The 14,930-nt window shown below is 36.8% G+C and overlaps 2 protein-coding genes across 5 annotated transcripts in view; one reads left to right on the plus strand and one right to left on the minus strand.

Annotated features, from left to right (window-relative positions):
• Sym (symplekin scaffold protein) overlaps nt 1–14,930 on the plus strand; it is a 175,086-nt gene that overhangs the window by 128,666 nt on the left and 31,490 nt on the right. Inside the window, exons 1-2 of one of the 2 annotated variants that reach the window (XM_071668628.1) lie at nt 13,575–13,728; nt 14,512–14,708. In XM_071668628.1, coding sequence (XP_071524729.1) covers nt 13,696–13,728; nt 14,512–14,708 — 230 coding nt within the window. In that variant the 5' untranslated portion in view covers nt 13,575–13,695. Of the gene's footprint in view, nt 1–13,574; nt 13,729–14,511; nt 14,709–14,930 lie in introns of those variants that run through there. The other variant, XM_071668629.1, reaches the window with a different exon arrangement.
• On the minus strand, nt 4,925–13,339 carry Vps60 (vacuolar protein sorting 60). 3 transcript variants are annotated; one of them, XM_071668631.1, is made up of 4 exons: nt 13,316–13,339; nt 9,609–9,786; nt 8,184–8,426; nt 4,925–6,559 (listed from the first exon to the last, which is right to left on the minus strand). In XM_071668631.1, the coding sequence occupies exons 2-4, from the start codon at nt 9,759–9,761 to the stop codon at nt 6,299–6,301; spliced, it is 657 nt and encodes a 218-aa protein (XP_071524732.1). In that variant the 5' UTR covers nt 9,762–9,786; nt 13,316–13,339; the 3' UTR covers nt 4,925–6,298. The 3 variants fall into 3 exon arrangements, with proteins under 3 accessions (XP_071524732.1, XP_071524731.1, XP_071524733.1); XM_071668630.1 differs by lacking the exon at nt 13,316–13,339 and adding an exon at nt 11,299–11,453; XM_071668632.1 differs by lacking the exon at nt 13,316–13,339 and adding an exon at nt 10,994–11,154.

Raw genomic sequence — 14,930 nt, forward strand, 5'->3', positions numbered from 1 at the left:
TACAAGGTATAACTTCACACCATGCCAGTCCAAAGATAGAATTTCAAATCGAATTCAGCTTTGGTAAGGCGATCTCCCTTTGGCCCTCATCCATCTTCGGAAAATGAGACAAACGTGACAGGTGTAACAGTTGTGTTGGATCCGGGTGAGAAGCAGATGTTACTAACCCTAGCTCCTGAGTCATAAAACCTCCGACACGAGCCGTACACCTCTCGGAATAAAGTACCAAAATATACAATAATTCTTGAGAACACCATGATGAAGTAGAATAGGGTAAGTTGAACATAATTTGGTTACCTGACACGCCGTCCTTATATTCTATTTCAATCTCTGTCTTAACATACAAGGAGGTAAGACGTCCTTGTTATAGCTCCCCGGTTGGGTTACCTAAAATTCAACTTGGGTGGAATGGTATACGCAACAGCTCTAACTCCACAATTTTCTTACTCTGTTTTGGGAAGGAATGTATTAAGTTTGTGCTCGAGTTGTTGTGTAGGATATCTGCCTTTCCTGGTTTTTGCCAGAAAATATGAGGAAGGAGATGAATCTATCAAGGAAAATGTTGGGTTAGCGCCAAAATTATAAGACTTGGAGGTGACTTTGGGGAGATAAGTGCGACGGATGCGAAAAATGCCTGTGGAATGAACAGGTGGGTAAAACAAAGAAGTATGCAGTAACCTTAACATAGGTTTGAAGTTTGAGGAACATATTAAGAAAGAAAATTTCGTGATTTACTCGGGAACAGTTTTAATATAGCCTCCACTACCATAACCCAAGGAAAGTTGGGGACAACAAAGCCACCTTTTAAATGAGGTACATGGAGACGGGGAGCAAAATCAGCCGCCAACACAGCTTGGGGGATGTGGTCATGACAAGGGAGACGTTGATAACAATAGATCTACCTAACACCGTAACTGAGCTACCAGCCAAAAGAACTCGGCAGTCTAGGGCAGCAACAACAAGATCACCTTTTGCCAACACAGCAAGTGGGCGTGACCAGGGTACGAACAACGATGTAATAACGACAGACCACCTTGCTCACAGGCGTCTGCGGGCAGAGAAAACATCAGTAGCAAGACGTGGAGACGGAGGAGTAATCCTTTTGCGATACCGCTCAAAGGATGAGCATGGGGTGGGCAATAAATTTGCCTGGGTTACCGGCACAAATCATCTGGGGTGTGTGTGAGACGGGGGGGCAGACGAGACACTCGTTAACGCAACCTGGTGGGCTGTGTTGCCAGGTGGTGGTGGAGGTTGGGGGTTCAAGGTACCAATCATCAGTATAATCTTATCTTCAGTGATGCTTGACCTCATATGCATTATATAAAATCATTTTGGGTTTTTCATGCATCGTTTGAAGATGAATGATTTTTATCTCATTAGAAAGACATGATTTTTTTTTTTTTATTTACAATTTAATGTATCGTGCACACAGTACCACCAGTCACCTTTTTCTTTCACCTTACCACACACTACACACTTACATCTCATTATCACTTTACTCATACACTACCACTCTTACCAAACATTACCAACCACACCATACAGTGCCATATTTATCATACACAATCCCTCCCTCACTAAGCATCACTGCTCACCTTACAATATCACCCTGACCTGATATTGCCATCTTCACAGTACACACTATTGCACCTCACTATGCACTACCATTCTCATCAAACATTACCATGTTAACCATTGTCGTTACAAAAAAAAAAAAAGTCACACGGTACTAACCTCATCATACCCTTGTCTTCACCATATACAACCACCTTGACCACACATTACCACCCTCACCTTATACTACCTTCCTCACCACTCACTACAACCCCAACCATACTTTACCACCTTCATCCTACACTACCATCCTTACCATACACTAACACTGACCTTATAATACCATTCAACACACACTGCTACCCTTACCATAAAATACCACTAAACATACACTGCCTCCCTCACCATAAAATACCTATCAACATACACTGCCTCCCTCACCATAAAATACCTATCAACATACACTGCCACCCTCACCATACATTAACATTCTTACCATGTAATGCTTCTCAACATACACTGCCACTCTCACCATACACTAACATCCTCACCACATAATACCACTCAGTATACACTGCCACCCTTACTATCACCATAGAATACTTCTCTACACACTGCCTTATAATACCATTCAACACACACTGCTACCCTCCTTATAAAATACCACTCAGCATACACTGTCACTCTCACCATAAAATACCTCTCAACATACACTGTCACCCTCACCATAAAATACTACTCAACATACACTGCTACCCTCACCATGTAATACCACTCACCATACACTGCCACTCTCACCATACACTAACATCCTCACCACGTAATACCACTTAATATACACTGCCACCCTCACTATCACCATAGAATACTTCTCAACACACTGCCACCTTCACCATACACTAAAAGTCTCACCATATAATACCAGTTATCATACCATACAGTCCTCACCATATAATACCATTCAACATCCACTGCCTTCCAAACCATACATTGACTCTCTTACCATAAGCTACCAACTTCACCATACACTAACTTACCACTCACCAATTTGTACTACCCATGCCACACATTGCCACCCTTATCATATTCTATCACCTTCATCAAACACTTCCTCCTCTTCAAAAACTACAACTTGAACCATCCTATCTCTCCTTCCTGTGTACTATGATCCTCACTACATATCAATACCCTTGCCATACAATACTCTTCTACACACCACCACCCTCTTCTACACTATCACCTTCATCATTCACTACCAAACTAACCCCTTCAGTCAGAAATAAGCCATACAAGGAATGATTTGTATACCCAAATCATCCATTCTAAAAAAGCCCAGACTCTGAAATTTGATATTAGTTTTCAAAATACTGAATTAAATAATTTTGGCAATATATCATGCAAAACTGCTTTCACTTCAGCAAAAGATTTTATGACCAGAAGAAATAAAGGCATGAGAATAAAGGAAAGGAGCTGTAATTGCAGTGTGGGCTTTTTTTTTCACTTATAGAATGGTAGGTCAATGGCATAAGATACCACCAGATGTGATAAATACATAGTATATAAATAGTTTCAAATCAAGACAAGGCTGTAGTGTATATAAGTACCATAGTTATGGTGTATGAAAGCAAAAGACCACAGAAATGTACGTATGTAATCAGACTGCTTTCATGAATGCTGGTAACAATGCAGTGAAGTATACATGATACAAATGTTGTGGTATACATATAAGTAGCCAGACTGTGGTAGTGCATGTATGTAACCAGATTGTAATCATAAGTAGATGAGTACAAAAGAATAATATCAGGCACCTTTATGTACTTTTACATCAATTTCAAACCACTTTTAATATAAAAGCTCTCAACTATCCAAATCTTTCATGCAAACTGTGTATCCCAATGTTCCCACAGTGCTTCCTTTTCCATGTTATCATACTTTTTCTAATTCCATATATGTGCGTGTGTGAGCGTTTATGTATATATGTATATGTGGGTGGGTTGGGCCATTCTTTCATCTGTTTCCTTGCCCTACCTCGCTAATGTGGGAGACAGCGAAAAAGTATAATATTAATAATGATAATAATAATTTTTTTTTTTTTTTTTTTTGGCTTTGTCGCTGTCTCCCGCGTTTGCGAGGTAGCGCAAGGAAACAGACGAAAGAAATGGCCCAACCCACCCAGATACACATAATAATAATTTATTCATTTATTTATTTTGCTTTGTCGCTGTCTCCCATGTTAGCGAGGTAGCGCAAGGAAACAGACGAAAGAATGGCCCAACCCACCCACATACACATGTATATACATACACATCTACACATGCAAATATACATACCTATACATCTCAATGTAAACATATATATACACACACAGACATATACATATATACACATGTACATAATTCATACTTTCTGCCTTTTTTATTCCTATCGCCACCTCGCCACACATGGAATAACATCCCCCTTCCCCCTCATGTGTGCGAGGTAGCACTAGGAAAAAACAACAAAGGCCCCATTCGTTCACACTCAGTCTCTAGCTGTCATGTAATAATGCACCGAAACCACAGCTCCCTTTCCACATCCACGCCCCACAGAATTTTCCATGGTTTACCCCAGATGCTTCACATGCCCTGGTTCAATCCATTGACAGCACGTTGACCCCAGTATACCACATCGTTCCAATTCACTCTATTCCTTGCACGCCTTTCACCCTCCTGCATGTTCAGGCCCCGATCACTAAAAATCTTTTTCACTCCATCTTTCCACCTCCAGTTTGGTCTCCCACTTCTCCTCATTCTCTCCACCTCTGACACATATATCCTCTTGGTCAATCTTTCCTCACTCATTCTCTCCATGTGACCAAACCATTTCAAAACACCCTCTTCGGCTCTCTCAACCACACTCTTTTTATTTCCACACATCTCTCTTACCTTTATAATAATTATAATAATAATAATAATAAAGAAATTCAAAAAATATATATGACTAGTGATCAGATAAGTACTATTTGGTTTCTGAAGAAAGTTCTAAGGACATGCTAAAGCTGTTTCCAAACTGCTTAGCACTATCTTCAGCAGTGGAATTTTCAGTTTTTGATTTATAATGTGTAAGGTTGAAGTCTTCTGGTTTTGAAGTCTTGATGGGTATTTTTGTAACTCCTTCCAGGCAATGATGTTTTAACAAAGCTGTGAATTAACATTAGTCTATGCTTCTTTGGCTGGATTAAATACGACTGGGCTTCTTTAATCTTTCTGCCACGTTTATACAATTTTTTACACAAATTTCCATGTAAGATTAAGAAAATCCAAGTTATCTTTGTCAAAAAGATGGGGTTTTAATCCCAATAATCTTAAAGACTTAAGAAAACAAAAACTTTCAGTACAACCTATTTTATTTCACAGCAAGCCAAAGACTAAAAACTGGACAAAAGAACAGGACAATTGTCCTACTATAGTTGTAAATGGTTGATTCTAAGAATTTCCTATTGTAGTAAATTATCACAAAATAATCATTTCCTCCGAATTCAGTTAACTCTGTAAATTTATATCAATCATCTTCATTCACATAAGGATTTCCATTAAAGCACAAGACAAGCACAAATATATTATCTTAGTCAAATTAATCTCGAAATATATATATACAGTATAAGCAAACACAAAATATGATATACAGACATATCATAAGGCATTTGTGTTGTGCAAACCAAAATTTACTCACAAGCACAGAAATAACATTGTGAGGAAATCTTCATTTTTGGACTATTCCATATAATCTGATAAAAAATGTTATAATACACAATGTCACATATATCCAAAGGTGTATCATTCATCCTGAATTGATTTTCTCATTTACAGATCAGAGCTAGAAATATTTCATAAGGCTACTTTGTTCTAACAATAGTAAAGTGAAAACTTTTAAATTTATTCTTAAATCATCAAAATCATTCAGGTACATAAATTTCACAAGGTTCTCAACAAATTTCTTGTTTTTGAAAAATGTAGAGTACATCTAAAATGAATCCTCATGTTTTCCATCTGCAAAACCATGTGAGCCACAGAGATCATCAATGTCAATAAATCATGGAATAAGAAATCATTAGTTTACAAACATGAAATTAAACAAAGCCTAAGAATGATACAAATGTCAGAATGTTTTTTGACAAAGTACAGATTCAGTAATATTGCTGATGCTACCACACTCTTATCATATTACTGATGGATCTTCTAAGCTCCGATTTCTACCATCAATAAGAGAGGCATCAGTTACAGCAAAGGACAAATTAAAATCAAAACTGTGGTCCTGGTAACTAATCTTTACATGTCTCAGCAAGGTGCTAAGCCCATGTTTTTCTAAGAGGCAGTAAATATTTACTTCTGAAGGTACAAAGAGTCCTCATATGGACAAGAAAGTGAATGACCAGCAGCCAGCTCCATGTACAATGGTATATATCAATGATAAAAACTTTCAAATAAAAAAAGTAATCAGCAGTGCATGAAAAATTTGCAGAGCGCAATGCAATGTTATTAGAAAAAAGTAAACCCATTATTCTATAAACTTCACCGTACAGAGATATTTTAAGATCATACACTTGATCCACCTTCAAATTTACATCCCAGCATTATGAAACTCATTCACTACCTAAATCTCATCACAAAGAATCTTTGATCCATAGAGTATATTAATATGTGGACCTTTAATATTCTCCTACATTCTCTACTCACCCCAAATCTGTTTCCTCTTGGTGATTTTACGTTGTCATTTGTGGTAGGCCAAATTCATCGACAGGCATACCATCCTTCACAGTTTCTGTTCCTGGTTCTTTTTCTGGGGCATTGGGAATATTGATAGCATCATCTAGATAGGATGTATCATCATCCAGCATCACTTCATCACCAAGTGCATCTAGCTCTGCTGCTAGGTCATCTTCATCAATTTCAGGCATACCATAGCTGCGGCCAAGAGCTTCCTGAACTTCATCTGCCTGTTCTAGCATATCTGCCATATCATCCTGTCAATAACAAGTTGCATTTTCATTAATTTCAATAACTTTAATTCTTCTTTTACAACATTTCTGTATTATCTTTAATGCTATTCCTGTTTAGATGGGGTTGAATATGTGCATACAGGCTCTAAGCTCACTCATGCACCATCAACTTACCTCCCATGTGTTAAAGAGAGAGAAAACAAGGGCTTCTAAATTACAGTAAGACTTACTGATTTTTCACTTGCAATTCACCGTTTCAGTCCATTCCATCATGGCCGACATTTTCTCCAATTACCTTCAACTAAACTGCCATATATCTTCTTCATCATTCTATTAACTAACATAAAACCTAAATGGCAAAATTTTACATCTTTCATCTATCTTGTAGTACATTCACTCTTCATCTGTTCTAATTTCAAATGCACTACATAAATTATCCATCTCTAATGCTCTGATTTCCAACCTATCTGTACCCATCAAAAGAAAAGCTTCACATTCATACACTAAATATGGGTCACATACTCTGTAAAAGAATCTTGTATGCTCTACACTTGTATTCTTCCCATTAATCTCAAATTCTTCTAAGTGCATCTTTTTACTAATCATTACTCCTCAATATCTATGTTTGTTACCAACTTTTATTTTTTCTCCATTAGCAATTCATTCAATGCAGCAACAAATTCCTTTCAAAAACATGATCCTTGCTCTTATTCATATCATTCATTTCCACCATGGTTTAGCTGTGCTCTGTAATCACCCTACTTCACACTCATTTCACATAATACCTAACCCATAAAAAATTGAATTGTGGTGTTGTTGCACAGCTTTGACTCATTCTAATGTTTTTTGCAAACTACTCACTTATGCCACCATTTAAACTGGCACTAATTCCACTATAAACACTCTTAACATTATCAAAAAATCTTCTGTACACACTACAGACAACAAAAATTTCTGTCTTTTCATACTAACTTCATTTTCCTTCCATCTAGGATTCCTAAACTTCCCATCACTCTTTCTTCAACCTATCTCTTACCCATCCAATCAATTCTTCTATCACAGTAAGATACTCCAATATCCCTAAGTATATCACATCAACAGCTACAACCTGACAAACTGATGGACTGGGCTCATAGGTGGTAAATGAATTTCAATTTTGTAACTAATGGCTAACCTTACACATCTATAATGGTCTTTTCTAACAATTCATCTTTCACCAAATATTTCCACAAATACTTTTATATTGTAAACTATGCCATCTTGTTCCTTTCAGTCCATTCCAACAACATACTAAACTATCCCTTACCTATTTTTTGTATACACTAACAGTGACTATCATTCCCATCCATTACATTTAATAATTTTTTCACATTCTCAGCCACACTAATCTGTTTGTTTCTTTTCCAACTAATAATATGAAACAACATACATTTCATCTCTCCTTTTTTGAAACATCCAATCTCATTTCACTAATACACCACTTCAACACTCCATGTGTGTGATTAACTTCCAGAATACCACTTTTGCATTTAACTTCTCAAAGGTACTTCTTTACTACCTTCCCATCACCCACTTGAGAAGTATCACAGCTGGCCAACTCAGTTTTCTAATTATAAACCCAGTATTACTGAAAAGTACAATTTCTCACCTGAATATCTTCAATTTCATCTATATCAATATTCTTAAACTCCTTCTTCATCTGCTTCACTCCAAGTTTCATGGCAGTAACAGTTGTTTTAGTATCTTTAAGGGTCTGTGTGGCATAGTTGGCTTGCTCCATGTTAAAGCTCTGGTTTCTCAAATTAGCTGACTGCTGTTCATACATTTTCTTCTGTTTTAAGACACGGAGTGCTTTTTGTTTCACGGCATTTTTTGCAGGACCCTCTCGCATCTGAAAACAGCCAATACACATCACAAAACACTCAATTATTGCAACTTAAAGCACACCAAGTGAAAATCAATGCTAAAACTAGGTTGAAATGAAAACAAATGTCAACATTATGAAAATATTCTGACTTGTTAATCCACACTACTCAATGAGGGATAGTGGTAAGGAATTAATCTATATTAGTAATTCTAATCTGCACTTTCTTGTAAAACAACCTACATGAGTTCACAGGAACTCCTTGCTTTTCACATACCTCATCTCATCCACTCTACTGGTACTGTATCTCTGAAGGGAGTAAGGGGGGAAAGGGATATGATTGAGTGAAAAACGTTCTGGTGTATCAATGCCTGATCACCCAGCTGGGTGTGAAGTATGCATGGGAGAGAACAAACTAGATCAATGTGGAGCATGAATGATATGCTGTTAACAGGCTGAACCAGGGCATATGAAATGGTCGAGGTAAACCATGGATAAGTCGTCATAGTTTCGATGAGGAAGGTAGGCTATGTATTCCACCAACTACAGACAAAGGCAAAAACTCAGTAAGTGTATGTAATCATTAAATTTACCCCAACAACAAATAAATAAATTACAAGACATTATAATAAAATAATATGAAACTGATCCATGGCATGGGGAAGAAGTACAAGAACAAGTAACCCAGCAACTGTGTTGCCAACAGGCAATCCATATGAATTCTGAGGTATACTGGCAGCACCAGCTACCAGTCTGGGTGGAATAATGACATCAAGGCCCACTGTGGATACAAACTGGCTGAAGGGCTCCCATGAATGAGCAACAAGCTGGCACCAGAGAATGCCAGCATGTGCTCACCTAAATGGTGGGAGTCAGAGGGTTCTAGCCCTCTCCATTCCACTGTCTTGGTTGCTCATTGGATGAATTAACTGAGGAATGAAATGAACACCAAACTGTCACCACTGGCAGGTAGTTGTTGAATGATGGAGATTGTCTCTAACAAAATCGCAATGGTTAGAGGGTTTTAACCCCATGATCCAATGAGACTCTCAGTTCCTCACAGGATGAATCAACATAGGCACGAAAAATTGTTTTAAAATCTGTGAAAGTGGACGTGGGAATAAAAGAATTCTGAAAACACATGAGGAAAATTGATATGAATTTCTTATGACTATTACTACAACCTTACACTGATACAGGAGTGCTAACCTTCTTCATCTGATCCTTATATTTAACAAGCTCAGCATCCAGTCTTCCTATTTTCTTGTCTATGGATTCTGCTCTACTGTCCACATTTCCAATGCAGTCCTGAAGGTTTGGTGGAGGCTCCTTGCCTTTCCCACGACCAAACAGACGATTCATGACTGCTTAAGAGAATTCACCAAACCTGCAATTTATTGTACAATTAATAAGGTTTTCTAAACATGTAAAACTATAAGTTACTGATTTTTGTAAAATATCATAACTATAATCTTCAGTTTAATGACAGCAGCTGTAATCTGTAGTTTCATAAAAACAACATTTTCTACTAATCCTAATCAACTTTCTAAGCTGTAAAATTATCATGTGTATGTTACACATACACCTTTCATTTGAGATGCTTATGTGGCATGCTCTCAGTATTACAAAAAAAAAAAAATCAATGAAACAATGAAATGTAAATATGATCACACTTTATGAGGCAGACTAAAAATACAGGTTCTGTAAATGTTTAACTTTTCTCTGAGGCAGAAACTATATCAATGAAAATGACAAAATCAGTTTACACTGTATGACAGTCAGATTTCCTGAAATAGTTTACAGATGCTTTTCAGAACATATTTTGTTTGTTACATTTTCTCTTGTTCATCTTGTCTTACTCATATTTTCCTTTCTATACGCAATGCTATACGTTATGGGCTCTAGGTTCAGATCTATGAAAAGGGTATTGAGGTTGTGTGGTAATAAAGGTTACCTCATTCATCCCAGTGTTTCCCCACTGTTTTCTTTTTGGCACCTGTTATACATGCCAGCATCTAATAACAAGGGAAACATTGGTAAATGTCCTCAGAGAAAAGCATTATTTGTTAATACATTATTAGACAGTACATACCCTATGTACCACTCCAAATTTCATTATTGTCTTGTTTTAGTTTTTTCTTAGGCGTCATTATACTTTATAACCTTTATTTAATATCTAATATCATTTAAACCCACACTCTCCTCTTCCTTGTAAGCCCTTGAACAATGGGTTTGTTTGATATCAAGAGGGAAGATGTACATGTAAAAAAAACATTCTGAAATCATTATTTAGTGAGGAAATAAAGAACCCATGAGTAGAACTTAGAAGATCCCAAACCTAAAACATAACTTTTTCCTTTTTCTGATAGATTACCTTGAATTATGGTTGTATTTGATTTTGTGCATTCCACCTTTGTTCTACACTGGTTCCTTTGGTCCAAAGCCCTGGCCACTTTGTGGTTATTTTAGAAAGTACTTTAGTTGGATTTTCTTTGTTTCTCAATGTCATCTCAGTATCTACAAATGAATTGCATCATTCATTTTTGTTTCCTAATTCTACTTATTTTTTGGATACGCAACAACGCGAAGCTTACATGATATATCAATGAGGTAACGATATGCTTCCGTTAGCACATGAAGTTCTGTCAGATAATCGTCGTTAAATGTTCTCATATGCACTTGTTAATGTACCATCCATCCAAACCTGATTTTGATCATATGCTTTGGTTAGTGTAGAGGTTAGCACTTCGGCCCCTTATCAGTTGTATTGGCTCCATTTCAGCATTTATCTTTCATAGTCATTTATTGGTGAAGGAAATAAGGGTGACCCACCTAACGACAGGAGCTGTTTGCTAACTTCTTGTGAAGATGTCACAAATATAATGCAAGAATAACTCACCTGCAGCAATCTTGTCACACTTCTGTGACAAGCCTTTACAACGGTTAGACAACAAAACTAAAACGTAAAAGTTTTCTTTCATCCGCATTGCTATTTTACACCAAAATTCTCTCAAAAAATCTTCATCTACTCCTGTGAAACCCAACTGATACGTAGATTATTTCCTATGAAGTACTACGATTTATTTAATATATATCTGTTTATGAGTGAATGTATATGCACATCCTATCCCTCTCAAGCAGCTAGACCTGTATTCATTTCACTCGAATTATGACTCAAAATGGTAATTTTATGTGTTAGAAATTTGTCTTTTGTTGACTACAGAGCCAGGTGACACATACAAATACATCACATTTATTGAACGCATTCTCCCATGACATAACTGCCCCTTTTAATCTCACATCCGCCTCACTTATATATAAATTCTCCTTTCCTTATTTTTCGTCAATATGATTTCTTGTTCATGTTGCCCCATGTTTCCTGGGGAACTGTTAATATCCTCGTTTCTAGTGGTCTATTACGTGAACTCCGACCCCTCTTTAAAAAATATGCAAATGCTATTTGCATTGCTTTTAGTATTGTTTACCATGGACCACTTACATATGTGATATATATTTTTGGGTGTTACTTGATTTTCTTTTAATAATGTGAGGACTGAGAGGATAGATAATTGTAGATAACACAAAAACGTTGCATTGATATATACTGAAAAGTGCAGCTCATGGGTAAACTGCTACTGCTACAGAACAGTTAAAATAATGATACATAATAGCAACTAAAATCATAATAAGTTATAATACACAACAGAGAAAAATCCGTTTTCAAGTTGATCAGTTTCTTTAATATTACTTTCCTAGTATGCTGTGGTGTTGTAATATGCTATTCAGTTTGACAAAAATCAATGAATATGGTTGTCTTGGATTCCAGACCATAAACAATGAGTGTTTATAACTAATACACAAATAATTTTTGCACATTCCAGGCAAATGTGAGCCCATTATTAACGGGGCTACAACTGATGTCACCATCAAAAACTGAGTAGGTTAAGTCCATAAGGAAGGAGGTTTCGCAAAAGTTCCACGTTTGTGCTGCAAGGTATGAAGCATTGCTGAGGTCCCATGGGGCTACTACTGGAGGAGGATTGAACCTTAAAACTTTGGTCAGATTCTGAATTACCTACACTAAAACTCTGCAGGCTCTCTGTGCTACGGTTTGGCTACGAAGGAACTACAAAGAAAGGTCTATCCTATGTTCCCCTTAGGTCTTTCCTCGGACCACTGCAAGTCATCAGCTCTTCCCCAAGTCCTCCCAAGCCTCCAAGATATCCTACGCATATATTTCCTTGGCACCTTCCTAGGGGTACAATTTAAATGCTGCTAAGTTAGGTACTGAGTAAGAAACTCTACGGTATTACCAACCCGCGTTTCATCCAAAGTACGAACGGGAATTTTGAAAAGCGGCTTTCATTGACCTCAAAACGGACTCGGAGGCCGCGACAACATAACTTATAACCTTTCCTCTTTGGGACCAAAATGGTCATCCTATTTAACATAAATTGCTACATTGTTCACTTTGGCCTTAAAATAGCGTTTGAGGCCGCGGCCACGTAATCCATACTAATTCCCGCCCAAAGTTGCATATTTTACATTCTTTTATTACTATCATTTGAACCATCGCCCACTTCTGAGTTGCCGTGAGGGTAAACTGTGGTTAAAGGATGGAGTGTGGGGTGAGTCCCAAGGGTGGGTATACTTAAATATCAAATTGGTCCCGTGATCTCAGTAGATTTAGTGCAAGTACACTTGATCTTTTCGCTCATCAGAAATGCAAGTTGCACGAATCTCCATATCTGAAAAAAAAACTTTAATACATAAAAGTCAGTAAATCCATGAAGGATGTGGAAATAAATGAAGCAAACATAGGCACAAATACAATTTGTCCCATGATGGCTAGAAGGAAAAATATCCATTCCGGCTTATGTATGTCATACGTGTAATGAATAAGTTTAGTTTCTAACCTTAACGATTATTGTAGTAGTTTCTACGGTTCCCATCAGTTATTATTAGGTTATTAATAGTTTTTGTTCCCACTTTTGTCAATTGTGCGTTCAGTTTTGTACCAACAGATGGATATAAATCCGTACTAAATTTTGGCATTCATGAAAAGGCATGACGTAACATCAGAAGATACTATTTCTACTTGGTGATTTTTTCTATTCCTAAAAATCAAAGGGAATTCGTTGTTATAATGATCATCATCCTTTTGTTGTTTAACAATATTTGAGGAAGAAGATTGTACTAATACATAACCCGTAAACAAAAAAGTTTATAGCTCGGTGGGAAGTCGCGAATTCACGCTTGATAACAATGATGTAAAATATATTTTAACTACTTCATCATGAGTGAAACTGAGCAAACCACACGAGACAGGGTAAGTGAACGTATTGGTAAAGATCGTACCTGAGTAGGTGGATTTTAATCTTTATAGATGTTTAGTGAGAGAACAGCATCTGGTGGCCATATAGTTATGGAGGGTCGGCAAAATACTAGTTTAGAGGCACCATAGGTGAAATTTATGGATTTGAATGAAATACATGTAAGTGGGCTCTTCACACTTATTAGAAATGAATTGCACGGGGAACATAATTTGTAGTAGCTCTTCCCAATATAAATGGAAGAACTGAAGTTCCAGTCGTATCACTGAAATAACTAACGTATGAAAGCAATTCAAATTTGTGAACTCCTCTTTTTCATTACAAGTGGTATAGTTTAAGGGAATGTCCTTTAGAGCAGTGCTGGTACTTTATATCCTACAGTAATAGATAACGGTAGTGGGATGGATATGATGATGTGGGAAACTGCTGAGTAAAATCGAGAGAAATGCTTCCCTAGATCAACAGATCCTCTGAAAACCTTGATTATCTTTTTCAAAAGACTTAGATGGTTAAAAGTGTAGTTTAGTCCCGAATCTTTTTTTTACTAAGGATAGATTACAAGGTTAGATTACATTATGATTAGGTACTTGCAGATGATTAACTTTTAAGTAAATAGTTTAAGATATAAGAACCAGTGCAATATTTTCTTCAACAAGCATTTTGTTGAGTTTTGTACTATATATCATTTTCAAGTGTGCAATATTTAGTGTAACTGATTTGAAATATGTTAATGTACAATTTCATTCCTTGTTAATTAAAGTTGTGACTCACATGTTCAGGTGGTGGAGCTCTTGAATACAGCTGCTTTCCTACCATCAGAGAAGGAGAAGATTGCAAACCTTGCTCAAGTACAGGAACTCATTATTCATCATGACCCACAACTGCTTGATTCATTCTTTGAGGAAGTTGCAGCTTTTCAGAATGACAGGAACTCAGATGTTCGCAAGTTCGTCGTTGGCTTCATTGAAGAAGCTTGGTAAATTTGAACATTGGTTTTATGTAAATTGATATGTTGTATATATACCTTCTCATAGTAAGATTTTTTCCAAACTAGTTTTCTGCAGCATGTACATGCATTCCCTGGTAATGTATTTTTTAGTCCCATGTCTTTACCTCAAGGTGAGACATACTTCCATTAATGCTTATGGTGTTGCCCCATTCAACCTTATTTTTTTCCATGCATCAGTGCTTTTTATTT

The sequence above is a fragment of the Panulirus ornatus genome, chromosome 13 (genome assembly GCF_036320965.1).
Source record: "Panulirus ornatus isolate Po-2019 chromosome 13, ASM3632096v1, whole genome shotgun sequence".
NCBI lineage: Eukaryota > Metazoa > Arthropoda > Malacostraca > Decapoda > Palinuridae > Panulirus > Panulirus ornatus.

Coding starts and splice junctions, on each gene's coding strand:
- Vps60 (XM_071668631.1), bottom strand. CDS start 9,761: ATGAATCGTCTGTTTGGTCGTGGGAAAGGCAAGGAGCCTCCACCAAAC. Junction 8,427..9,608: donor ATAAGGATCAGATGAAGAAG/GTTAGCACTCCT, acceptor GGCTGTTTTCAG/ATGCGAGAGGGTCCTGCAAA. Junction 6,560..8,183: donor ATGAAATTGAAGATATTCAG/GTGAGAAATTGT, acceptor TGTTATTGACAG/GATGATATGGCAGATATGCT.